This window comes from Mesoplodon densirostris, chromosome 10 (assembly GCF_025265405.1).
Source record: "Mesoplodon densirostris isolate mMesDen1 chromosome 10, mMesDen1 primary haplotype, whole genome shotgun sequence".
NCBI lineage: Eukaryota > Metazoa > Chordata > Mammalia > Artiodactyla > Ziphiidae > Mesoplodon > Mesoplodon densirostris.
Window position 1 is genome coordinate 24,491,398 of NC_082670.1, and position 26,990 is coordinate 24,518,387.

The window sequence follows — 26,990 nt, forward strand, 5'->3', positions numbered from 1 at the left end:
TTTGGGGTCTGCTGGGATCCCTGAACCTTCTCCCACTGCTGAGTTGAGAGACGCTTCAGAAGCCCCAGCCTTTCCAAGCAGGTAGGTTGGTTTTGAAGACACCTGTGGGCCAAGAAGAGAAAGCAGGGAGCAGCTGGCTGTGAGGAGGATGGGCAGGAGGTGGGGCTGGGGGCAGGGGTGGGTGGCGCTGGATGACGGTGTGGTTCTAGGAAGACCCAGGACAACTGCGGTGAGGGGTGTACCTTCCTTCCTTCATTTTAATGTTGTATCTCTGGCACTTACTAGTAATAGGCCCCGTTCTAATTACATGTAGTGACTCTAGAAATATAAATTCATGTGATTCTCATGAAAACTTTGGCATCTAGATGCTGTTAACATGCACATTTTGTAGATGAGGAAACAGGCAGAGAAGGTTGAGGAACTTGGATACGGTCTTCACACAGACAGTGCCCCAGCTTTCAGGGACTCAGCAGCCAGCCCCAAGAATCTGTCCTTCCCAGGACCCTAAGCTGCCTCATCCCCCACCCTGAACACTGCGTCATTTCTCTGACCAGGACTCATTTATCTCCTTGGCTGCTGAGTTTCCACTGGGATCTTCTACCCCAATGCAGAAATCTTCTTCAAAGATAGTGAGGATGAGGATTAACCTGTCAGTGGGGCTGGACTGGGCACCTGGGTGCAGGACCATGTCTTGGTCCCTCTCAGGACAGGGCTGGGTGGGATTGAAGTTCAGGTCAACTGAACAAGCAACAGAGGCAGCACAGGGTACCTGTGATGGACCCACAGTGTCCTTGAGGAGGACGTAGTTTGTCTCTGAGGCTTCTCAGTGATTCCTGGTCACTCTGGGGGCCACAGAAGGACAACAAGTGAAAGCTGGCCTGTCCTCCGTGGTGAGGGGCCTGAGTATGGGTCTCTGTCCCGGGGCCTCACCGGTGGTCATGAATCATGGGGAGATGGAGGACGTTTCCACCACGGGGCCCCTGGTGCTGACAAAGGAAGCACCTGGTTTTCTGGGCAGAGTGGGTTGTACTGCAGGTGCCATTGGGGTGGGAAGGGAAGGACTGTGTTTTTCCCAAGCAAACCTAGTGGTCGTCTAGCCCCACAGAGGCTTGCTCCAGGGGTGGGAAGCCCCAGACCCAGGGCTTTCTCGGTGTCAGGGTTGTGGGAGGTCACGCCCTCACCAGCATAGTGACCCAGCAGGTGGCTCTGCTCCTGGGGGCGCTGTTGCTGGCCCTGAGCCCTGCCTCCCCTCTGGGGCCCCAGCGCTCCGGGCTGGCCCGTCCTCCTGCCCCGTCTCCCCAGCTGAGGACATGGAGGATCTCTCCAGCTGCTGTGCGCTCTGCCGCCTCACCTCCCTGCTCCTCCTCATCCAGCTGCCCACTGGGGGGTCAGCAGGTGAGTGTGCCCCACCCCTCGTCCTGTGTCCTCGTGGGTGAGTGGATCCCCGGGAGCTGGGCTGGTTCAACTCCACCAACCGTCAGGAGTTAGTTGCTATTTGAGGAGTCCCTCCTCTAGAAAAATCATGATGCTTTTCCCCAACCAGTAATTGTTATTAAATATTTAACAAGAGTCTCTAAACCATAAAATAAGGTTAAGGGACCTTGACAGTTGTTCAGTTATGAACGTATGATGTTTTAAAACGTCAACTGTCAAAAATATGACCATACTTTTCCACTTAACTTTTGTTTCCCAGCTTTATTGGTATTGAAGTTCTTATTCATCCATTACTTCATTTCATTCTATATATATTTATAAGGTGTCGACTACGTGTTAGGTGCTATACTTGAATAAAACAGAGAGAATCCCTGTCTTTTTAGAGCTTACACTCTAGCAGGAGGCCATGAATAATAAATGCAAGAAATAGCTATATTAGTCAGTTTGTTAAAAGAGATGAGAAGAGGACTTCCATGGTGGCGCAGTGGTTAAGAACGTGCCTGCCAATGCAGGGGACACGGGTTTAATCCCTGGTCCGAAAAGATCCCACATGCCGCGGAGCAACTCGGCCTGTCCACCACAGCTACTGAGCCTGTGCTCTGGAGCCCGCGAGTCACAACTACTGAAGCCCCCGTGCCTAGAACCCGTGCTCCGCAACAAGAGAAGCCACCGCAATGAGAAGCCCGCGCACATCAATGAAGGGTAGCCCCTGCTCGCCGCAACTAGAGAAAGCCTGTGCTCAGCAACAAAGACCCGACACAGCCAAAAATAAACCAAAAAAAAAAAAAAAAAGAGTTGAGAAGACGGGGGTAGTGAAGCCATGTGCGGGGGTCGGGGGGAGTCAGGGGTGTGGAGGTGGGAAGCGGGCAGCAGCATGTTCAGTGAGGTGGTCAGTGAAGACAAGGAGATGAGAGCAAAGACCTGGAGGAGGGTGTGAGCCTGTGAGGGGTCCCTTGGAAGGATGGTTTCTGCAGGAGAGAACAGCAAAGCTGCCCGTGTGCCTGGGATGTTCAAGGGACTGTGGAGGGAGTGTTGGCTGGAACAGTGTGAGCGAGAGGGAGAGATGCAGCAGTTGGGGTCAGAGAGACCCTGGGGGTCATCCCCACAGGGCCTGTGGTCCACTGGGGGGATGAGAAGCCATGGCAAGGGTTTGAGCAGAGTAAGGACCTGGTTTCCAGGTTGAAGAGCTGCAGACATGGGACTGGGGAGAGGAAGACACAGGGAGGGAGTCTACTGTCATCCTCCAGGTGAGAGACGATGGTGAGTCAGACCAAGTCTGAGCAGCTCAGGAGTGAGAAGTCGTTCTTTGGAGATCCGGCAGGGCTGTGCTGCAGGAGGGTCATGTCGTGGCCCATCCACGAGGCCTCAGAAGGCCAATGGTTCTGAGAAGATATCGGTGGGGTGAATATGGGCTCCTGTGGGTGACGAGAGTAAAGGCAGGTTTTTAATGAAAATAACATTTGCGTCTAGTTTTTAGTGCACTTGTAGTTCAGCTGAGGAGAAAGTCATGAGCACAAATAATTAAGTTAGGGGTGTCAGTGGGGATGTTTCTGGGTGTGGCTGAGTGATCAAGGAGTTCTGTCCTAGGCCACAGGTGTTCTCTTTGGTCAGGGTTCAGTCCTGTCCAAGAGGGGCCAGGATAGAGCTATGGTTCTCAAAGTAAGGTCCCTGGAACATCACTATCAGCATCTCGGGGAATTCTTCTTTTTGTGGTGCACGGGCCTCTCACTGTTGTGGCCTCTCCCGTTGTGGAGCACAGGCTACGGACGCGCAGGCTCAGCGGCCATGGCTCAAGGGCCCAGCTGCTCCGCAGCACGTGGGATCTTCCCGGACCGGGGCACGAACCCGTGTTCCCTGCATCGGCAGGCGGACTCTCAACCACTGCACCACTAGGGAAGCCCTCGGGAAATTCTTTAGAAATGCAGATCCTTGGGCCCACCCCAGACCTACTGAATCAGAAGCTCAGGGCAGGGGTGAGGGGGTAGCACCGTGTGTTTTACAAGCCCTCTTGCTGATTTTGCTGCACGCTGAAGGTGGCCAACCACTGACTTAGAGTTTTCCATGAAAGAGTGTGAAAACAGCAGTACAGATGGATGAAGGATTCTCTGTGACATCACTTCTGGGTCATAAAATTGTGATCAGAATGTCTTGTGGAGATTCAGAATTATCACAGCTCAATCCCTCAGGCCATGATGGCTCATGTTATCCAACACCTGTCCCCAGCCTGCCCGGGCCTTCCCACCAGACTGTGTGTGTTTCCTGCCCTCACTCTGTGCCTCTCTTCCTTTCTCACTCCCATGTCTGTGTCCACAGAGGGGTTCTTCGTGACTGGCCCCTCGGATCCCATTGTGGCAGTGCTGGGCGGAGACACCGTGCTGCCCTGTCGTGTGTTGCCACCCACAAGTGCAGAAGACATGGAGCTGAGGTGGTTCCGCTCCAAGTTTTCAGAAGCCGTGTTCATCTATCAAAACCGAGTCGAGCAGAATGAGGGGCAGATGGCTCGTTACGTAGGGCGGACCTCGCTGGTGAGCGACTTCCTTGCCCGGGGGGAGGCTGCCGTACGCATCCAGAAGGTCCAGGTTTCAGACAATGGGCTGTACACCTGCTTCTTCAGAAAGGGAGACTTCTACGAAGAGGCGAGTTTGGAGCTGAAGGTGGCAGGTTGGTGACTTGAGTTATGTTTTTGACCTGGAATATTGGAGCTGGGAGGAACTTCAGGGACCATGTAAATCAGCCCCTCATTTTCCAGATGAACAGGAGGCTCATCCACTCATTCCATTATTCAGAACAAATATATCGAAAGCCTACTCTGTGCCACATCCTATTTTGGGCACCTGGGATACATCAGTGAACCAAACAATGTTCCCTGCTCTGTGGCATTTATATTCTAGAGGCAATCCATAAATACTAGATAACTAGGTTATAGAGGATGTTAGGAAGTGGTAAGTATTTAGGATAAGAGGCCAGGAAAGAAGTGGAAGGGGACCAGGGGTGAGGAGGGCTTCAGTGTTGCATGGGGCCTCAGGTTGGGCTTTTTTGACAATTTGAGCAGAAGCTCAAAGGAAGAAGGAATTTAGCCATGTGGATATCCGTGGGACCAAGAGTTCCCAGCAGAGGAAACACCCGGCGTGAAACCCTGAGTAGGAGTGTGGCTGGTGTGTTCTGAGCACACAAGCCAGCACTCGTGTTTGATAAGATGAGTGAATGGGAGGGGGGTAAGAGGTGACGATAATGGAACGAAGAGATGTTCCTGGCTGAGGGTGCACAGAGAAGGGGTTGGTTAATGCTCTCTGGGGCAATCAGGTGGAGTTCACAGGTAATACACACTGGGGCAGGCACTTGCATTCACCAGACCAGGCTCCAAAAAGCCCTTGATGCTGATGGGCTGGACCATGAGAAGGCAGGGGCCACAGAGAGCATGGTGATGGCAGTTACTAGCAGTTAATCAAAGGGTCCTTGGGGCTGGAGTGTGTGGTCCCTGAGGGGCATAGGTAGTGGGAATTGGGGGGAAGAGGAGAGGAGTTTGTGGGGTGAAGGCAAATTCGAGATCATAGAAGAGTTTGCATGCTGTGCTATGGGGTGTTGATGGATTGCTGAGGAAAGTTTAAACAGAGCAGTGCCTGGAACGTTCCCCTTGTCAGCTGTGAGGAGGATGGATGAAAGGTGAGCCAGGCTGCAGGCATGGATGCAGTGATGAGGTCAAGAGGATGACCTCACATAGAGGCAATGGGATCACATAGAGTGATGGGGGGATCAGACATGAGTGAGGTTTAGAAAGCCGACCCAATTGAGTGAGTGGATTTGGGGACACAGTTTGGAGGGGAAGAGGGGAAGGGGACTGCAGAAGCTCCCAGGGTTTTGCCTTGGCTGTTTGCTGTTTAGTGGTAGGAATATTGAAAATTTTGTATGTCGACTGAAGAAACACACACAACCTAAGAGCTGTGAGCTGAGTTTGATTCAGGGTCTTACTGAGGGCTATATAATCTGGGAAACAGTCTCTCAGTAGCTCTGAGAAACTGCTCCAAAGAGGTAGGAGGAGAAGCCAGCTTATACAGGATTTTGGCTATGAAACGTGTGCAGACAAGCATACATATCGGTGAAAGTTTACTGCTAATCACGAGGATCAGACACCTCAGTTAATGATTTTAGTGCTTTTCTATGTATGGGAAGATGCAAGAACCTGGGTTCATTAAATTTTTTTCCCCTGAGATATCTCTAACTATCTAAGGGGCCTGTTTTTCCAAAGCACAGAGTGCCTTAGCCTATTTTTTTTGTCCTGAATTCCTTTTGGGGTGTACGGTCAGTGATTGGCTACAGTGCTAATGACTTGATCCTTGTAGAATTGTGTGGTGGGCAACATTCTTTGTTTTACACATGTTATCTGTTGCCATGATAATGCTGTGTAACAAACAGCCACAAAAATCACAGTAGCATATAATAATAACCATTTATTTAATTCAGGCGTGAAGGGAGTACAGCGAATCTGGACTGTATTTGACTAATCTTACCTGGGATTTTTTATACATCTTTGGTGATGTTGGGGAAATACAATTAAAAACAAAATATCCCAAACCAGAAATTGTCTTCACAAAGTTAGTAGAGAAAGAATACAGTTTTATTACTGAATGGGCATTAAACCAGAGTGGGATACACATCACAGGCAATCTACTAAGAGATCACAAAGACAGAGAGAAAGCTCCCCCTTTTATAAAGTCAAGCAGATACAACCCATTACATACATGTTTTCAAGGTAAACAGTAACTAATCCTCAGGTCAGAGGACTTGATAGCACCATCTATCACATAGTTCACCCTCAATTTTCCTGGTAATTGAGGTGACTATCTATGTTAGCTAATTGGCTTTATCCAGAGGAAAAACAAATTCTATGGCTTTATGACAGAAGGTGGTTTTACAGCTTGGAGTTCAGTGTCCACTGATGTCTGGCTCCTACCCTTCCACAGGGAAGGCGAAAGTTGGGTGCTATCTCCCTTAACATTTGTATTTCAAAGAGATGGCTCCCAGGTCCTAGAGAAAGGCATTCTTGGTTCCCAAAGCTGGCAAGAGGCCTATCTAGTTTTCAAAAAGGATTTATATACATTTCAAAGTGGAGGGGGTGATTTCCCTGGCGGTCCAGAGGTTAGGACTCCGCCCTTCAAATGGAGGGGCTGCGGGTTTGATCCTGGGTTGGTGAACTAGGATCCCACATGCCGCGTGGCATGCAGCCAAAAAATTAAAAATCGAAAAAAAAAGGAAGTGGGGAGAAAATACCTACAATTACAGGTTTTCTAAAGCAAGTGTTCTAAGAAAAAGGATGGGAGGGGAATCTCTTCCTTTATTTTCAATGCGGAGAATGATGCCTCTTAATTTTAATTCTTATTTGTCCTTACAGTCAGCTGAGGAGGTCACCATGAGGACCTATGCTGGGTTTGTTCAACTGGGTATTGGTTGATCTAGGAAAGCTTCAGCTGGAAAGGCTGCACCAGACCAAACATGTCCTCCCTGTGGCAGAGCGTAGCCCAATGGCACGAGGATGTTACAACCTCTGCTTGAGTCACATGGCCTAGTCTCTCACTGGCTAGTTGAGTCACCTGACCCGGCCCAGAGGTAGAGTGTGAAGGCCTCAAAAAGTGTGTGGCCGAGGGCCAGCTGGATATAAAGACGGAGTGAAGATTTGGGAATCTTTTTACAATCAATCTATCACAGATGGGGCAAAATCATGTATTCAGTTCTGGAATTTTAAGTTTGAAGAGTATGTGAGGAATCCTGGTGGAAATAACCCATTGGATGTGGATGTACAGAAGGGGAGTTCAGGGGACAGGGTTGTCACCTGACCTAATTTTGGTGGTGATTTTCAAAGAGAGGCAGTGGGTGTGGAAGCCAATGCCCTGGGAGAGTGTGTGAGGTGAGGAGAGTCGAGGATAAGGATGGGACCTGGGACCACATTCCTCCTGTTTCCGCTCGGCGTCAGCCCTTGCACCTGCATGACTGGGGAGAAGATCCTCAGCCCTCTGAGCCCCCGGAGGTCCCCACACCCCTTCCTTGTGTTCCCCGTGGCAGGGCGGCTGCCTTTCTCCCTGCAGGGAACAGCCTGCCCCAGAGCCCCAGAATGCAAGGCGAAGGGCTCCCACTGGAGTTGTGCACACATAGGCACTGCTGGGGTCCCCAGGACCCAGGCGGCCCCCCTGGGCTCTACATCTTGCCTCCCGCAGGTGTGGGCTCTGCCCCTCAGGTGCGCATCACAGGGCCCGAGAAGGATGGCGTCCGTGTGGTGTGCACGGCCTCAGGGTGGTTCCCGAAGCCCCAGGTGCAGTGGAGAGGCCTCAGCGGAGAGAAGTTCCTGGCGTTCTCCGAGGCCCACACCCAGGACGCTGAAGGGCTGTTCAGCGTGGAAGTGGCTCTGGTGGTGAGAGACAGCTCTGCAGGGAACGTGACCTGCTCCGTCCTCAACACTGTCCTGGGCCAGGAGAAGGCCATGGCCATTTTCATCCCCGGTCAGCGCTGCTCCCTGCTTCCCGCAGGGCTGGGGGAGAGGCTGGGCGTTCCTGAGTGTGCTGGGCTTGGGTGTCCTGGGTGGTGGCCCTGAGGGGGCCTCTGGCCGGGCCGCAGAGCCCTTCTTCCCCCAGGCCTCTCCCTGGAAGCTGGCTTTCTCAGTGAGCCTGACTGTGCTGATGGCCCTGCTCCTTGGGGCTGGATATTACACCACGAGAGAACATTCCAGGAAGTTGCTGGTGATGCGAGAAAAGGAGAATCTGCGCATGGTGAAGGAGCAGGACCGGTGGACAAAGCAAGAGGTGCTGAAGGACACAGGTAAGGCAGGACAGTGGCCAGGGCTGGAGAGCATGGCAGCCGCGCCGAGATGGATGACCGACCACAGGGCCTGCCTGAGTCCAGGGCTCCAGGGAAATCCGGGCTCAGGGCAGGTGGCTGGGGAGACCCAGGGTGGATGGCTGGAGCCAGGGAGGCCCCGATGGGTCTGGGGTTGGAACCTTCTCCAGGTTACACACAGAGAGGTGGTATTTTGTGGGCTCTTTTTCTTAGGGGTGGGAGCTCACGCTTCTTCTGCACTCTTTTTCAGCTGAACTCCAGACAGAACTCGGTAAGTTCAGCTTTTCCCCCTGAGCTCTCTGCATCCCCGTCAGAGGAGACATTCTGCTTCTTAGTTCATCTGCTTCCTGTGTGTTGCCTTTCAGACTGGAGGAAATCCGCTTACCTGGCTGGTGAGTGACTCTCCTGATGTCCTTGGGTTTCCTGTCCTCCTGTGACAAGGCATCCCTCTCCTTGCTTCTGTCCAGACACAACCGTGTGGACCCCCTCCCTGGGGCGGAAGTGGAGGCTGCTGGGAGGCAGAACCCAGCTGCAAGGGCTCTCCCAGATCTCGGCCGCTGATTCCCACCCAGTGCTTGGGAACCTGGGTGTGACGGTGACCCCAGGGTCCATCATGCACCCTGGGTCTTATTCCAGCCTTGACTGACCCACCATATTGATAGTTTTCTAGCCTTGAATGCCCCTGGTTTTCAGACAGTACCTGGAAGCAAAAGTCATGTGCTCTGAGATTGCATTAAAGGAGCTATCCAAATCAGCGGGGTGATTCAGTTTAGGAGTGTGACCTCCTGTCTCCACCCCAAAACAGCATCCAAAGAGGGTCTGTTCCCTCTAGTTTCTTTGGGTGATGATCAAAAAGTTATGGGGGCATAGCTGGGCTGACCATGTATGGGAATATGATGGGAAGGGCTGTCAATGCCCCAGAATAGTGATGTTTATCTCTAGAAATATTTCATCTGAGAAATATTAGCCACTTTTACCCCAGAACTCATCTCACATTCCTGTCCTTAAATAGTTCCCATTTCAAGTTATTTCCCAAATATATCTTTGCCAGAAAAAGCTGAATATGATGATGCTTTCTTAAAATTATAGAATAATTTATATTGTATTCCCTAAAATGTTTTCACACATAGTAGAAAACATTTTGATCCTTCGCGGCAAAAGTCAATGTAAGTAGAATAAGAATTTTTGAGGTTTTTGAGGCACAGAACAGCTAAGTGACTTGCCAAACATCACACAGCAGCAGCGGGACAGTGGTGTAAGTCAGCCTGTAATGCAGGGCTCCTGACCTGTGGTCCAGGGAAATTCCCACAACACCTGCTGTCTGCACATAGCAGGGGGTCACCTCGCCTCAGCCTCTCCACGACCGTAGTTAGTCTCACCTGCAGAGCAGACGGGAGGCACGGGCCAGTGGATTCACAGTGAGCAGGCTTGTTCTGGCTGAGGTCTCACCAGCGTGTGTTCCCTTTCAGCCTGGAAGAAGGCCCAGCTGTATGCAGGTAAGTGGTTCTGAGTTCCTGTAGCGTCCCCTCCCCAACCTGGACTCTTCCCTCTTCTCCATCAGGGGACACATGAGGGTGCGGTTGATGTCCCTGGTCTCCTTGTCACTTTTGTAGCCTCCATCCAGAGACCGCAGGGACTCCTCCTTGGAACACAGATCTGCCTCCATTCTGGCCTGTCCTCTGCTGCGGGGCACTGTCAGGGTTAGCAACGCCCTCCCCAAACCCCTGGCCCAACTGGAACTGCTCACTGGTGCAGTGACCTTGGAGAGGTCAGGTGTGAGGAGGGACAGCAGCAGGGAACGACTGTGTGGATCAGGAATCGCTCATCTCTGGAAGATTTCAGACATCATGCTTGCCTGCTTAGGACTCAGGTCTTCCCAAGGGGCCCCTCGGTTCTTGATCCCTCTTGCTCCAAAATTCCTACCCCTTTTGGCTCTAGTTTTGGTTTTCCTGCTTCTTCCTGGTCCTCTGGGATATTGGTCTTCTCTCTGCTTCTTCATGCTCTGACTCCCTGTCCAAACTCAGTTTCTTCCTCCAAGCCTCCTTGGTTGCTGAGGAATTAGTTGCTCTAGAGCAGGTGTTCTGGATCTGGGGTCCAGAACTTCTGGGATGTTGATGGACTCCTGGGGTGAGGGTCTGTGAAAGGTCTGAAATTATATGAAAAATCCTGTGTATATGTTTGTGTAATAGGAACAAAAATGTAACAACCATTATGTCTCCTTTTCGGAGAACTCTGTGTTCGCTGATAGGCTCATTCCTGGTTAGGTGTATTAGGGGCAATGTGTGAAGAAACATAGAGGAGTCACAGTTGTTTCCCAGAGAAAGGGTGTGGAGCAAATCAAGGAAGACAAGACCAGAAGGAGGAAGAGAGGAGGAGATGAGGAGGAAGTAGTGTGTCTGAGATTTGTCTTATAGAGATTGGGGTTGCTTGTAGTGGTGGAAGAGAGACCACAAGGCACAACCATGGTGGTTTGAGTTGGGGAGCACACAGAGGGTGTGCAAGTTATTTGGGTGCATGAAGGGTAATCAACTCCTTGATACCGCTTTGAGAAATTTCAGTCAAGACACATTTATTTTTAAGCCATGTTGAGGTAACCCTCTAATTGAGTTTGCCTCTGATAATGAGACCATCTCAATCTTCCCGTAGTGGTCAGGGCAGGAGTGTGGTATGGGGCATCCTAGTGCAATGTAAGGTTGTCCCAAGGACCCTTTAGCTTTGGGGTGAGTTAAAGATCTATACCCTCAAAGCCTGTGTAACACGCCCTTTCCCTGCTTGGAATGTTTTTGTTTATAGTCAGGAATATAGATCGTGAGAGACAGAGAGGGGTAAACCAAGGGGTGAAGAAAGCATGAGGACTGAGGATCTCATCTTAGGGATTCTTACTGATTCTCCCTGGGATTTATATGTTAAACATGAAGATCAGAGAGTCCTGTTTTACCATCTCCCCCTTACCTGCTAGATTAAAGAGCATGTGTTTTAATGTATATCTTGTACACCCTTCTATTTTGTAAGGACAAATCCCATTACACTAGAATCAACATTTTCATATTGACAGGTTCATAGTGTGAGGTGGACAAATGTTTGATCTCTTTTTATTCATAGAATTGGAAAAACAATTTGTAATTTCATGATTTGCTGTGGAAATTAAGTGAAGAATAGCATCACACTCGATACATTGTGGAGTCTCACAATTAAATGCCAACTCTCTTTTCTCCTCCTCCCCCTTCTTCTTGTTAATCTCTATCACTTGTGATACAGAAATTTATAGCTGGGTGTCAACTAGTGTCTTGGTGAAGAACAAGTAAATTAAAGTTCAATTTTTTTCTCAAAGGGTCACATGGGTCAGGCCAGTTTTTGTGATCTTATTTCCATCAACCAAATCAACAGAGACGGAAGTGCCAATTTCTGCATGAACCTGTATTACGTGGGGATGGTGGTCACAAATTTGCACCCCAAATGTGCACGGAAATGTCCTTTACTTACTTCTACAAATGTTCTAATGTTGTTCCCGAGTCTTCACCCTGTTGGAGGCAACAGCTCTCCCAGTGCAGACATTTCAGGGTCCCATGACTCATATAGGCTCTGCTTTGGTTGGCGGCAAGCTTCCTTTCTTCTTCCCAAAAGGGAGTATGGAGGTTGGAAGAGATTGTGTGGCCTTGGGTCAGTGGAGAAAGGGGTCCCTCTGCTCTCCCTTAGTCATATCAGGCCATCACCCTGGAGGGACTAGCCTGACCTGGTCCTTAAGATCCTTGGTCTGGGGTCAGCTGAGGAGTGGCAGGTCCTGTCTAGCTAGTTAGGTGCTGTTGTTTCCCGCCTACCCTTGACCCCATCCCAAGGTTTTTAATACATCCATAAAGTTCCCTTTACCACAACATATTTACACATTTTGGGGTTTAGAACATGGACATCTTTGGGGGCCTCTCACTGAGGTTCTCCTAGAAGCTTACAACCTCTCTGGGCAACTATAGGGGGAAGCAGATGACTAGATCCAGTATTTTGGGTTCTCCCTCACATATAGGGATGTTTTTGCTTCACTAACCCTGTGAAAAGGGGGAAGAGAATTTATTAGTGTCTTTCCTCTTACAGAATGTGTGACTTTCTCACTTTGAACATCTGTCTCCCTTCCTTGGAACCTTTCCGTTGCCTCCTAACTGGGCAAGATTTCTCTGATGCTGTATCCCGAATTCGCTGCACTAATGGTTTATAGTCATCCTTTGAGTTCAGTTAAGCCAAGTTGTATTCTCTCTACCGCTGGCTTAGAGATAACCTGCACATTCAGCTCAATTAATTCTTTTTTTTAAAAATTATGCCATATTTTACTTCATAAAAATAAAAATACTTCCCTCATCAAAACACCATAATACTACAACAAAATACAAAAAGCCAAAAATGGCAAAAAGGAAGAATACTTGCCCTGGATGTGATATACAAAGGCTTAAAATGCTAAATAGAGAAAGACCTGGTGTAAGTCAGTATAAAATTACCCCCCCACACTGGAACTGGCACAAACATGCAATTCATAAAAGAAGAAATTCCAAATCAATAAACACATGAACAAACATATATCTTCACTACCTATCAAAAGATGGGATGAAAAGGTAGTTTTATAACTGACGAAAGGAAATAATTAAGTACAACATTCTAGAGGGAAACTTGACATTCCTTGTCATAAGCTCTGTTTTTTATTTTTTATTTTTATTGGGGTATAGTTGTTTTACAATGTATGTTAGTTTCTACTGTGGCTCAATTAACTCTTTTTTTAAAATTAATTTATGTTTGGCTGTGTTGGTTCTTGGTCTCTGTGTGCAGGCTTTAGTTGCAGCGAGCAGGTGCTACTCTTCCTTTCAGTGTGCGGGCTTCTCATTGCGGTGCCTTCTCTTATTGCCGAGCACAGGCTCTAGGTGCACGGGCTTTGTTAGTTGTGGCACATGGGCTCAGTAGTCGTGGCTCGCGGGCTCAGTATTTGTGACTCGCGGGTTCTAGAACACAGGCTCAGTAGTTGTGGTGCACGGGCTTAGTTGCTCCGCGGCATGTGGGATCTTCCTGGACCAGAGCTCAAACCTGTGTCCCCTGCATTGGCAGGTGGGTCCTTAACCACTGTGCCACCAGGGAAGCCCCTCAATTAATTCTTGATAATTACATGAAAGCCTTGGAAATTTTGATATCCCCAACTCTTTCTCCAGAAAACCTAGTTTTCAGGATGGATGAGTGGCTAGGGACTTCAGAAAGCTTTATTTTATAGTGAAATCTGGGCATTGACCTTTACGTTCAAATTGATATCAAGCCTCTCAATCCCTCAGTATTAAGGTCTATGGCTTGGCCTTCAAGGGAGGCTGAAGCATGATGGTTCTCTCTCTCTGTGTGAGAGAGAGAGAGAGAGAGAGAGAGAGAGAGAGAGAGAGAGAGAGAGAGAAAAGAAATACATGCATCAGTTGAAAGTTTCCAAAACATTTTCCTTTATAACTCTCACATCAGTATGCTTCAGAAGACTAAGCACTGACCCTGATATGTACAATCTCTGCAAACCCCTGATATGAAACGTGTGGTTCTCTTGTAGATTGGCGGAAGGAGAAGTTCCAGGCCTGTGAGTGACTTCGTGTTCTTTCTGGATGTTCCTACTGCTGGCCCTGTGGCCTCTCCTTCAGTTCTTAGTGGTGATGCAGATGCTGGCACCATCAATGGTGGTGGGGCGTTGTGGTGCTGATAGTCACATAGGTGGGGCTGGTGGGTGTGACTGATATTGGATGCTAAATAGATATTTTTCAGTCTTTGAAGTCCAGGCTGGTCCTCAGGGCCCTGTGACATATGTAACTCTGAAATTAGTCTTGTGGATCCTTTTCCTGCTTGGAAGGCTGTGAACTTGAGTCACAAGTTTCTAATCTACGGGGGCTTAGCCTGCTCCCCATGCAGCTGAGAGTCCAGGTTGGGGGGTGGTTGTGTGCTCTTATTATGGGGCAGGGGAGGGCCTTGCATGATAGGCAACTTTCTCTGCAGGGCCTGTCACTCTGGATCCAGGATCTGCCCATTCAAACCTTGTCTTCTCTCATGAAAACACGACTGTGGCCTTGAAGGACACCAATGTGAACGTAGAAGACACCTCGAGCGTATTGGGCTTTGAGAGCATCACATCAGGGTGCTGTTACTGGGAGGTGGAGATCAGGGATGGAGACCGAAGCTCTGAGTGGGCTCTGGGGGTCTGTAGGGAAGGTGTGAACAGGAACGAATGGTATGTAGAATCCCCAGACAAGGGGTTCTGGGTTGTGGGGCGGTTTGAAATTGGATATTGTGCCCGTACTACACCTATGACTCAGCTATCCCTCCGACAGGTTCTCCACAGGGTAGGGGTGTTCCTGGACCACAAGGAAGGGGATGTCTCCTTCTACAACATGACTGATGGCTCCCACATTTTCTCCTTCCCCCAGGCTTCCTTCTTTGGGACCATCTTTCCATACTTCATGATCAAGTCAGGAGATGTGTCCCTGACCGTCTGTTCCAAGGAGGGATGGTCTGAGGGGCACCGTGTGCCCCATAACAGTTTTTTTCTGGAGGAGCCTGTGAGCCTCCCAGGGGAGGGGTTCAGCTCAGGCTCTGGTGCTAATGCTCCGCCAGTGGCTGAGTCTCCATTACTCCCCTGCAAACCGGAGGCTGTGTCCCCATAGGGCCCGTCACTGTCCTGGACCCCTCGCTGTGGGTCTTCATGGAGCTGCAGACTCCATGTTACAGAGGCTGCTGTGGTGAGTCCTGGATGGCTGGGAGTCTTGCCCTGTTGCTGTGGAGGCTGACTCCTGGGTGTGTGGTTATAAGAATCATCAGCTCCTACCTTGTGCTCAGGGAGCAGATTATAAAAGCTGACTCTGAGCGCGTTTTGGGGTAGCCTGAATTTTACTATGGGAAGTTGTTTTTCTTTCGGTAATGAAAAATATTTCATGAGGTTTTTATACTGTTTGGATGTGATAGATTGAATTACTCTGCAGAATAAAGTGGTGTTTACTTTATCCAATTTGAGTTTGTGCAGAAGAACCCAGAGGCTGATGGTTGGTCCCCAGATCTGTTTTGGGGTATCTGTACTATTAAGCCAGAAGAGGTGGTCATCCGAAAATTTCCAGGGAAATGGGTGGCTGATGGACTTCTAAGAAGTCTAGTATTTTATTTTATGTGTTTCATATTCTGAGATGGATAAAACACACCCATTTTTCCAACCCTCAGTAAATTTCTGCTACCTGTGAAAAACTTGTGTTGTGTTCATTTAAGGAATTAAGGAGAAGGATCTGGGTTTTTCATTTCTGTCAACAGCAGATGGAAATAAAAGAATTGCTATCCAAATTAAGATGTAAATGAAGAAGAGGATTTTCACGGGCAGGGTGAATTGTAGAAAGCTTTGACCATGAGCATGGAGCCGGTTATCAATGTATTGCCTCTCAGTACTTCCAAGTCCAATGGTAAAGGTTAATGGAAAACCACAGCAAACGAAAGGAAGCAGGACTATTAAGGACCCAGACCTTTGGGAATGAAGTTGTGGTCACTCAACCCAGTAGAGAATCTGACCTGTGGTTCTGGGTGAGAAGATAGAGAGTAGGAAGTGGAAGAAGGCAGTCATGGATATTGATCTACCCTGTGATCAATCACAGAAAGAGGACTTTAATAGCTTTGCATATTTTCTCTTTCTTGTCATGTGTATGTGTGCGTGTGTGCGTTGATTTCTATTTATTATCCATTTTCTTCCTCTTTCTTCTTCTTACCCTTGTGCTTTTATTCAAATTGTTGGAGGTTATGTTTGTAATACAGTCTTCAGGTAACAGAAGAGTCAAAGGTATTGTGATTGCATTTGAGGAGCAGTGTGGATCCAATGTCTGGGACTGTCTGTCTCCTCGTTTGGGGGAAAGGGTGAGAACGTCTTCCCTTGCAAGGCCAGCTTTGTCTTGATGGGTACGAAGGCAGAGCTGTGGTGCCGTTAGGTGGAAGTTCAATTGTGTATAAAATGGTGTGTGTGGCAGCTGAGTGGCCAAAGGCGCAGGGTCTGCCTCAGCCCTAGAGGTAGTGTGTTTCCCCGTATCTGCTATTTCTGTATTCCTTAGAGCTTTCTTGCCCTTCTTTATAAGCTAACTACCTTTTGGTAGTTAATAGTTCTTCATCTCAATTTTCCCCTTTCAAATGACTGATGTGGTTTTTGTCTCCTGACTGGACTCTGATATAAACATCTCAACTGCAGTGTGGCTTAGAGGAGGGCCCTGCCCTGCCCCCAGTTCGTGGGAAAGAGTAGGTGAGGCATTGACAGATTCATTAGAATGGTTTCCCCAGCACTGAAGTCACACAAATGGACTCTTTGGGGTCCTCATGTGGATTTTAAGTATTCTGTATGTTAATATATTTTCTGTTATATTTATCCCCACTTCCATGTATCTTATACCTTTATGACACTATATTACTTTTGGATGAGCTATGGGCATATTTCCTTTGAAATAGAGAGAAAAAGAAGATGTTCATGTGATACGAATTATCCACACAACAGAGGAGTAATCTTTTTAAACAAGGGGACCAGCTGCCTAAGTATTTCCAGAAAGAATGATTAAGGTCATCAGTATGGTAGAGCTTTGTCAGAATTGACTGATGTAAATGTTATGTAGATGTTTAATTTTGTTGTCAGTTTTTTTGAAGTTATATTTGTCAAAGTTGCAAAGTGCTTTTCTGTGCCTTTTATTATGTTGTTTAGGATAACATTTAATTAAACAGAAAGGGTGTTTTTTCGTGGCTAATTTTTTTTTTAAATACATTTATTTATTTGTTTTTGGCAGCGTTGGGTCTTCGTTGCTGCATGTGGGCTTTCTCTAGTTGAGGCTAATGAGGGCTACTTTTTGTTGTGATGCACAGGCTTCTCATTGCGGTGGCTTCTCTTGTTGTGGAGCATGGGCTCTAGGCCACGTGGGCTTCCGTAGTTGTGGCACACAGGCTCAGTAGTTGTGGCTCACGGGCTCTAGAGCGCAGGCTCAGTAGTTTTGGTGCATGGGCTTAGTTGCTCTGTGGCATGTGGGATCTTCCCGGACCAGGGCTCGAACCTGTGTCCCCTGCATTGGCAGGCGGATTCTTAACCACTGCCTCACTAGGGAAGTTCCCCCTTCCCCATTTTATTAGCTTGCTCATCCACACAGCTGAGTACTGTCCAGCATCCATTTAATCAAAGAGTTCTTGGCTGGCATTTCCATTGCCTCATTCTCTCTATTTGATTTGATTCTTGCCTATCACCATCTACACTCACCTGTCTGACACTGTGTGGTCTCAGTGAAGACTGTATGTGATGGAGTGTGGAGTTCTTTAGTCAGAGGGAGAGGAGTCCCCAGAAGGAAGGTCAGGGTGTTTCCTCATGAGGCCACATCCCCAAATGACTTCTGCTTCCCCTTATTGAGACCCCCTGTGTGTCCTCCCACCACACAAAGCTCTGTGGGGAAAAACTCTCCCTCTCAGGTTCGGCTCAGACTGGATATCTCTTCCTCCGCACTGGGGGAGTTCCCTGGCTTATCTTTCAATTCCATGGAGTCCCACCTTCTTTCCTCTTTTCTTTCTCTCTTTTTCTTCCTCTAATTTTCCATACCACATGGCTTTTCCCATGGAGGTGGAGGGATGCTGTAATAATCCTGTGTTGATCAAGATTATCACCCATGTGTCAGGTAAAATCATCCTCTCAGGTACCACCAGAGATATGAATCCCACATCTGGGAATGACTGGGAATACTGCCACTCAGTACTTTACAAAAGCTCCTCTGAGAGGAGTGCTGTGATGAAGGGCACACACCTATCTGGTCCTCTATACACTTAGGTCTGATCAAGCCAGGTTAGTAGAAAGGTAGGTCCCTGGTCCACTTCCTCTCATTCTGTCTGGAGATTGTTCCTGTGACCTGGCTTTTGGCATTTGCCCTGGTCCACACCAGGGAATGTCATAAAGGATGACCTGACTGGACTTATGGCTGGGCTTAGTGTAGGGATTTTTAAAGGTACCTTTCTCAACCTATTAACTGGTATGTCCTCTTTCTGAGGAACCCCTAGGGTTTCTCTGGCCTCAGAGTTTGGAAGCAATGGCTGAATATCATAGGAATGCAAAGAAGTTCAACTATGAATTTTCTGCAAAAGAAAAGAAAAAAGAACCAAGCAGAACAAGGCAGCAATGTAAATGGAAAACTATTTCACTTGACTCAGGACATGTCAACCTTCGTTTGAGTGTGAAAAGGGAGATGTTAACTCTTGTTTGCTAATGAGACCTCTGTTCCCCAGGGTATCTCACCATTTGAGCCTGTTCAAGCACTGAGTGTGATTTCAATGTTTAAAATGCATTTTTTCACTTACTGCAACCCTGTTTATAATATTATGTTCATTATTGTGAAATTATACATTCACCTGTTTACTTTATGCATACGGTAGTCCAAACCTAGCCATGGAGCTGTACTTGATGAGTAATATAAAGGATTTTCAAGGGTTGTTTTGACCATGCATAAGTTTTACCTTCCGGAGAACCAAACTCTTTGTGTAAGATGGGGCTACATACTACTGGCATTTCTATGGAGAAACAAATTTATTTTTTAATCTTACTGTCTCCTCTGAATTCCTTCTCTGGTTCATTGCTACTTATTAAGTTAATCCTCAGGCTCTCTCTCCAGTCTAAATGGGATGCATTCATTATTCGGTCTCACAGAATCCCTTTCCTTAATTTTGGAGCAGTTATTTCAATTTCTAGTTAATCCTACTTAATTGATTGATGCCCAAGTCTCTTCTAGAGTATAAGTCCCATAAGGTATATGCATCCCCAAAGCCTAGGGTTTCAATGCCTTTTATATCATGGCTGTATTTGTTGAATGAATATAATTGATCATGTTTCCCTCCTTGCATTCACTGCTAGAAGTTCAGGTCCATTTGTGGCTTATATATTTCTAATAATTGTGCATTTTGGATATAGACTCTCTTGATTTTATTTTACATTTTAATTCTTGTTTTTCATTTTTCTTAATTTCATTTCTTTAGTATTGTATTGTTGTTTTGAAAGAATTTTTAAAGAGCTGTTCAAAATTGTTGTTTAGAATAAAGTAGCATATAAATAAATATGTAAACATACAACCAAACAAATACGAATGAAATAACTCATCTAGCTGAGGAATGGGACTTTCCTGATCACAGCGTTCTCCTTGTCACTTTCTCCTTTTTGGCTTTTGCAATGTCAAACCCTTCCACTCAACTGTCTCAATCATTTCTTTTTCCTTGCAGACGCTCCTTATACTGGCTTTTAAAATGTTTGTTTCCTAGGATTCAGTCCTAGATTCTCTTCTCTTTTCCTCCTAAATATTATTTCCCATCTATGCCTTAGAAATCAGCTCTCACCCGCATATTCATGACCTCCATATCTACATCTCCTGTTCAATCTCTTTCTTGAACTACAGAACCGCATTTCTATTTAACTTCTAGTCACCTGAGGTGTCATATGGCCCAAGATATTGCTTTTGTTTTTCATTAAAAGAGGAGGTAAATTGATTGGCAAATAATTTCCAAATTACGTTTTATTTGTTTATTTATTTTTGAATTTTATTTTATTTTTTTAATACAGCAGGTTCTTATTAATCTATTTTATACATATTGATGTATATATGTCAATCTCAATCTCCCAATTCATCCCCCCCAACCGCTTTCCCCCTTGGTGTCCATACGTTTGTGCTCTACATCTGTGTCTCTATTTCTGCCTTGCAAACTGGTTCATCTGTACCATTTTTCTAGATTCCACATATATACGTTAATATATGATATTTTTCTCTTTCTGACTTACTTCACTCCATATGACAGTCTCTAGATCCATCCATGTCTCAACAAATGATCCAATTTCGTTCCATTTTATGGCTGAGTAATATTCCATTGTATAAATGTACCACATCTTCTTTATCCATTCTACTGTCGATGGGCATTTAGGTTGCTTCCATGACCTGGCTATTGTAAATAGTGCTGCAATGAACATTGGAGTGCATGTGTCTTTTTGAATTATGGTTTTCTCTGGGGATATGCCCAGTAGTGGGATTGCTGGGGCATATTGTAATTTTAGTTTTAGTTTTTTAAGGAACTTCCATACTGTTCTCCATAGTGGCTGTATCAACTTACATTCCCACCAACAGTGCAAGAGGGTTCCCTTTTCTCCACACCCTCTCCAGCATTTGTTGTTTGTAGGTTTTTCTGATGATGCCCATTCTAACCGGTGTGAGGTGATACCTCATTGTGGTTTTGATTTGCATTTCTCTAATAATTAGTGATGTTGAGCAGCTTTTCATGTGCCTGTTGGCCACCTGTATGTCTTCTTTGGAGAAATGTCTAGTTAGGTTTTCTGCCCATTTTTTGATTGCATTGCTTGTTTTTTTAATATTGAGCTGCATGAGCTGTTTATATGTTTTGGAGATTAATTGTCCATTGATTCGTTTGCAAATATTTTCTCCCATTCTGAGGGTTGTCTTTTCGTCTTATTTATAGATTCCTTGGCTGTGCAAAAGCTTTTAAGTTTCACTAGGTCCCATATTTTTCTTTTTGTTTTTATTTCCATTTATCTAGGAGGTGGGTCAAAAAAATCTTGCCGTGATTTACGTCAAAGAGTGTTCTTCGTATTTTTTCCTCTAAGAGTTTTATAGTGTCTGGTCTTACATTTAGGTCTTTAATCCATTTTGAGTTTATTTTTGTGTATGGTGTTAGGGAGTGTTGTAATTTCATTCTTTTACATGTAGCTGTCCAGTTTTCCCAGCACCGCTTATTGAAGTGCTGTGTTTTCTCTGTTGTATATACTTGCCTCCTTTGTCATAGATTAGTTAACCATAGGTGCATAGGTTTATCTCTGGGGTTTCTATCCTGTTCCATTGATCTATATTTCTGTTTTTGTGTCTGTACCATACTGTCTTGATTACTGCAGCTTTATAGTATAGTCTGAAGTCAGGGAGTCTGGTTCCTCCAGCTCCATTTTTTTTTTTCCCTCAAGATTGCTTTGGCTATTTGGGGTCTTTTGTGTCTCCATAGAAATTTTAAGTTTTTTGTTCTAGTTCTGTAAAAAATGCCATTAGTAATTTGATAGGGATTGCATTGAATCTGTAGATTGCTTTGGGTAATATAGTCATTGTCACAATATTGATTCTTCAAATCCACAAACATGGTATATCTCTCCATCTGTTTGTGTCATCTTTGATTTCTTTCATCAGTGTCTTATAGTTTTCTGAGTACAGGTCTTTTACCTCCTTAGGTAGGTTTATTCCTAGGTATTTTATTCTTTTTGTTGCCATGGTGAATGGGATTGTTTCCTTAATTTCTCTTTCTGATCTTTCATTGTTAGTGTATAGGAATGCAAGAGATTTCTGTGCATTAATTTTGTATCCTGCAACTTTACAAATTCATTGATTAGCTCTAGTAGTTTTCTGGTGGCATCTTTAGGATTCTTTATGTATAGTATGTCATCTGCAAACAGTGACAATTTTACTTCTTCTTTGCTGGTTTGGATTCATTTTATTTCTTTTTCTATTCTGATTGTCATGGCTAGGACTTCCAAAATTATGTTGAATAATAGTGGCAAGAGTGGACATCCTTGTCTTGTTCCTGATCATAGAGGAAATGGTTTCAGTTTTTCACCATTAAGAATGATATTTGCTGTGGGTTTGTTGTATATGGCCTTTATTGTGTTGAGGTAGGTTCCCTCTATGCCCACTTTCTGGAGAGTTTTTATCATAAATGGGTGTTGAATTTTGTCAAAAGCTTTTTCTGCATCTATTGAGATGAACATATGGTTTTTATTCTTCAGTTTGTTAATACAGTGTATCACATTGATTGATTTGTGTATATTGAAGAATCCTTGCATCCCTGGGATAAATCCCACTTGATCATGGTGTATGATCCTTTTAATGTGTTGTTGGATTCTGTTTGCTAGTATTTTGTTGGGGATTTTTGCACCTATATTCATCAGTGATATTGGTCTGTAATTTTCTTTTTTGTAGTATCTTTTTCTGGTCTTGGTATCAGGGTATGGTGGCCTCATAGAATGAGTTTGGGAGTGTTCCTCCCTCTGCTATATTTTGGAAGAGTTTGAGAAGGATAGGTGTTAGGTTTTCTCTAAATGTTTGATAGAATTCACCTGTGAAGCCATCTGGTTCTGGGCTATTGTTTGTTGGAAGATTTAAAATCACAGTTTCAATTTCATTGCTTGTGATTGGTCTGTTTATATTTTCTGTTTTTTCCTGATTCAGTCTCAGAAGTTTGTGCTTTTCTAAGAATTTGTCTATTTCTTCCAGGTTGTCAATTTTATTTGCATATAGTTGCTTGTAGTAATCTCTCATGACCCTTTCTCTTTTTTCATTTCTAATTCTTTTGATTTGAGTCTTCTTTTTTTTCTGGTTGAGTCTGGCTGATGCGTCATCACTTTTGTTTATCTTCTCAAAGAACCAGCTTTTAATTTTATTGATCTTTGCTATTGTTTCCTTCATTTCTTTTTCATTTATTTCTGATCTGATCTTTATGATTTCTTTCCTCCTGCTAACTTTGGGTTTTTTTGTTTGTTTGTTCTTCTTTCTCTAATTGCTTTAGGTGTAAAGTTAGATTGTTTATGTGAAATGTTTCTTGTTTCTTGAGGTAGGATTGTACTCGTATAAACTCCCCTCTTAGAACTGCTTTTGCTGCATCCCATAGGTATTGGGTGGTTGTGTTTTCATTCTCATTTGTTTCTAGATATTTTTTGATTTCCTCTTTGATATCATCAGTGATCTCTTGGTTATTTAGAAGTGAACTGTTTAGTTTCCATGTGTTTGTATTTTTTACAGTTTTTTTCCCTGTAATTAATATCTAGTCTCATAGTGTTGTGGTTGGAAAAGATACTTTATACGATTACAATTTTCTTAAATTTATCAAGGCTTGATTTGTGACCCAAGATATGATCTGTCCTTGAGAATGTTCCATGAGCACTTGAGAAGAAACTGTATTCTGTTGTTTTTGGATGGAATGTCTTATAAATATCAATTAAGTCCATCTGGCTTATTGTGTCATTTAAAGCTTGTGTTCCCTTACTTATTTTCATTTTGGATGTTCTGTCCATTGGTGAAAGTGGGGTGTTCAAGTCCCCTACTATGATTGTGTTACTGTCAATTTCCCCTTTTGTGGCTGTTAGCATTTGCCTTATGTATGGTGGTCCTATGTTGGGTGCATAAATATTTCTGATTGTTATATCTTCTTCTTGGATTGATGCCTTGATCATTATGTAGTGTCCTTCTTTGTCTCTTGTAATAGTCTTTATTTTAAAGTCTATTTTGTCAGATATGAGAATTGTCACTCCAGCTTTCTTTTGATTTCCATTTGCATGGAATATCTTTTTCCAGACCCTCACTTTCGGTCTGTATGTGTCCCTAGGTCTGAAATGGGTCTTTTGTAGACAGCATATATACAGGTCTTGTTTTTTGTATCCCTTCAGCCAGTCTATGTCTTTTGGTTGGAGCATTTAATCAATTTACATTTAAGGTATTTATCGATATTTATGTTCCTATTATCATTTTCTTAATTGTTTTGGGTTTGTTTTTGTTGGTCTTTTTCTTCTCTTGTGTTTGCTGCCTAGAGAAGTTCCTTTAGCATTTGTTGTAAAGCTGGTTTGGTGGTGTTGAATTCTCTTAGCTTCTGCTCGTCTGTAAATGTTTTAATTTCTCCGTTGAATCTGAATGAGATCCTTGCTGGATAAAGTAATGATTGTTGTAAGTTTTTCCCTTTCATCACTTCAAATATGTCCTGCCACTCCCTTCTGGCTTGCAGAGTTTCTGCTGAAAGATCAGCTGTTAACCTTATGGGGATTCCCTTGTATGTTATTTGTTGCTTTTCCTTTGCTGCATTTAATATTTTTTCTTTGTATTTCTTTTTGATAGTTTGATCAATATGGGTCTTGACGTGTTTCTCCTTGGATTCATCCTATACGGGACTCTCTGCACTTCCTGGTCTTGAATGACTGTTTCCTTTCCCATATTAAGGAAGTTTTCAACTATAATCTCTTCAAATATTTTCTCAGTCCATTTCTTTTTCTCTTCTTCTTCTGGGACCCCTATAATTTAAATGTTGGTGCATTTAATGTTGTCCCAGAGGTCTCTGAGACTGTCTTCAATTCTTTTCTTTCTTTTTTCTTTATTCTGCTCTGCGGTAGTTATTTCCACTGTTTTATCATCCAGGTCACTTATCCGTTCTTCTGCCTTAGTTATTCTGCTATTTATTCCTTCTAGAGAATTTTAAATTTCATTTATTGTGTTGTTCACCACTGTTTGTTTGCTCTTTAGTTCTTCTAGGTCCTTATTAAACGTTTCTTATATTTTCTCCATTCTATTTCCAAGATTTTGGATCATCTTTACTATCATTACTCGGAATTCTTTTTCAGGTATACTGCCTATCTCCTCTTCATTTGTTTGGTCTGGTGGGTTTTTACCTTGTTCCTTCATCTGCTGCATATTTCTCTGTCTTCTCATTTTGTTTAACTTACTGTGTTTGGGTTCTCCTTCTCTCAGGTTGCAGGGTCATAGTTCCTCTTACTTCTGTTGTCTGTCCCCACTGGGTGAGGTTGGTCCAGTGGCTTGTGTAGGTTTTCTTGTGTGCGGGGGACTGTTGCCTGTGTTTTGGTGGGTGGAACTAGATCTTGTCCCTCTGATTGGCAAGGCCGCATCTGGTGGTGTGCTTTTGAGGGTCTGTGAGCTTAGTATGAATTTAGGCAGACTGTCTGCTGATGGGTGAGGTTGTGCTCCTGTCTTGCTAGTTGTTTGGTGTGAGGCGTCCAGGACTGGAGCTTGCTGGCTGTTGGGTGGAGCCAGGTCTTAGTGTTGAGATGGAGATCTCTGGGAGAGTTCTCACTGATTAATATTCCATCAGGCTGGGAGTTCTCTAGTGGTCCTACATCCTGGACTCAGCTCTCCCACCTCGGTGGCTCAGGCCTGACCCTCAGCTTGAGTATCAAGACTCCACAAGCCGTATGGTGCAGAAGAAAAGGAAGAAGAGAAAAACAAGCAATGAGAATAAGGTGGTAGTAGATTTGGAAGTTAAAAGAAAGTGGAATTTTTAATAAAATTGATTGCAAAATAAGGGAATGCAAATGGCTGGAGATGCATAGGAGCATAACCAGATAGTACTGGTGTCCAAAAGTTGATAGGTGACTTCACAGGTATAAAAGAAACAATCTACTAATTTCTGTGAGTTGTTATAGCATGATAAGTTGCCAGTATAAGAAATGGATAATTAGATCAATTCATATTTGGAATTTTGCCAGGTCGATGTGACAGGGCAATGACACCAGGATTTTCATTTATTAGTAAGAGAATACTTGAAATGAATAGCTATGGCACCTAAATAGGAAAGAGTATGAAGTGAAGTCAGGAGTGACTGATGAATTAGAAGAAATAAAGAGGCCTAAGGAGACTGGCACACTGGAGGTGTAGGAGGAGCTATGTGATCAAGTACAGGACTCTGTGCCTCTAGGGTCACCTGCATATTCAATTGTGTATGTAATTTGCTGTCAAACATAAAGGGAGAGTGCACCAGTAAGGGTAAGAATCAATCACACAAATATCCAACATATGATTAAAGATATAAAAGTTTATGTATCACAGAAAAGATTCTAGAATTGGGCAATAGAGTAGCTCCATGAAGTTTTCAAAAACCCATGTTCATTTTAATTTCTCCACCATCCATGTCATATTACATGTCATGTATTTTTTTGAGTTCTACCCATCAGGACATATTACAGCCAACAGAAAAAGTAAAGAAGAATAGAAAGGCACAATTTTCCTTTAAGGATACATGCTTATAATTTAGCTAATAATATGGCATCATCATCTATTCACATTCAGTAGAGGAGTCTAGGAAATCTAATATTTATATAAGGCTGTCATAGGAAAGGATAATAATAAGGATCTATAACTGAAGAAGAAGGGATAATTGATATGAAGGGCAATCATAAGTCTGTGCCCAGAGCTTCATCTAGCGAATGAACCAGTAAGGAGTAGGAAAAAATCTATTTATGTCTCACTTGGTGAGAATTGTGATCTTCATTGGGGATCAAAGTAATCATTTCTCATGGAGGGGTAAGCATATGAATTTCAACATCAGTGCATTCTCTATTACCTGGACGGATAATTAGGGGGCCTGAGTCAGCGGACCAAAGTCTGAAAAGTGGTCTTAGGACACCACAGAATGTGTTCTGTGGAAAGGTGAAAATGTGGGATCCGTCTGTCATATTGTAGAAGGATACATCTCCAGCCTCATAATCCAGGAATAACCCCACACTAAGGGGTTTTTCTCTTAGAGTAAGAAGGGTTTCTGGGGAGGTGAGGGCCCAGTACTCCCTCTTGTAGAGTCTAATGGCACAGAAACCATTCTGTGGGGACATTGTGACCCTCCCATTCCTTGTTACATTATCTCTACAAACTCCCAGGTCCCAGGAACACGCGTCCCCAACCTCCACCTCCCAGTAGTATCTCCCTGAGTTAATGTGCGGTTGACCTAGCACACAGGGAATGGAGTTGAATCTCTGTGTGGAGCACGGTAGATCTTGACATCTTTCTTGCCAAGTAACTCGTCTCCCGTTTTCAGACAGGAGGAGGGCAGGATGAGCAGTGGCTGCATCTAGGGTCACATTTACTGCAAAGACAAATGGACCATCATGTTTCTGGGAAGGGTCTCAGTAGACCTGGGCCAGAGGGTTCCCATTCTGTGAGGACTCCTCTGGC

The 26,990-nt window shown here is 44.8% G+C and overlaps 1 protein-coding gene across 1 annotated transcript; it reads left to right on the forward strand.

Annotated features, from left to right (window-relative positions):
• The first annotated feature begins 905 nt into the window (after positions 1 to 905).
• On the forward strand, positions 906 to 14,918 carry LOC132497868 (butyrophilin subfamily 1 member A1-like). Its single transcript, XM_060111407.1, has 10 exons — positions 906 to 1,046; positions 1,185 to 1,395; positions 3,577 to 4,095; positions 7,644 to 7,925; positions 8,041 to 8,241; positions 8,510 to 8,530; positions 8,727 to 8,854; positions 9,873 to 10,034; positions 13,817 to 13,943; positions 14,254 to 14,918. Exons 1-10 carry the CDS (start codon positions 906 to 908, stop codon positions 14,916 to 14,918), a joined length of 2,457 nt encoding a protein of 818 aa, XP_059967390.1.
• The last annotated feature ends 12,072 nt before the right edge of the window (positions 14,919 to 26,990 follow it).

Coding starts and splice junctions, on each gene's coding strand:
- LOC132497868 (XM_060111407.1), top strand. CDS start 906: ATGGGTCTCTGTCCCGGGGCCTCACCGGTGGTCATGAATCATGGGGAG. Junction 4,096..7,643: donor TTTGGAGCTGAAGGTGGCAG/GTTGGTGACTTG, acceptor TGCCTCCCGCAG/GTGTGGGCTCTGCCCCTCAG. Junction 10,035..13,816: donor TGACCTTGGAGAGGTCAGGT/GTGAGGAGGGAC, acceptor GTTCTCTTGTAG/ATTGGCGGAAGGAGAAGTTC.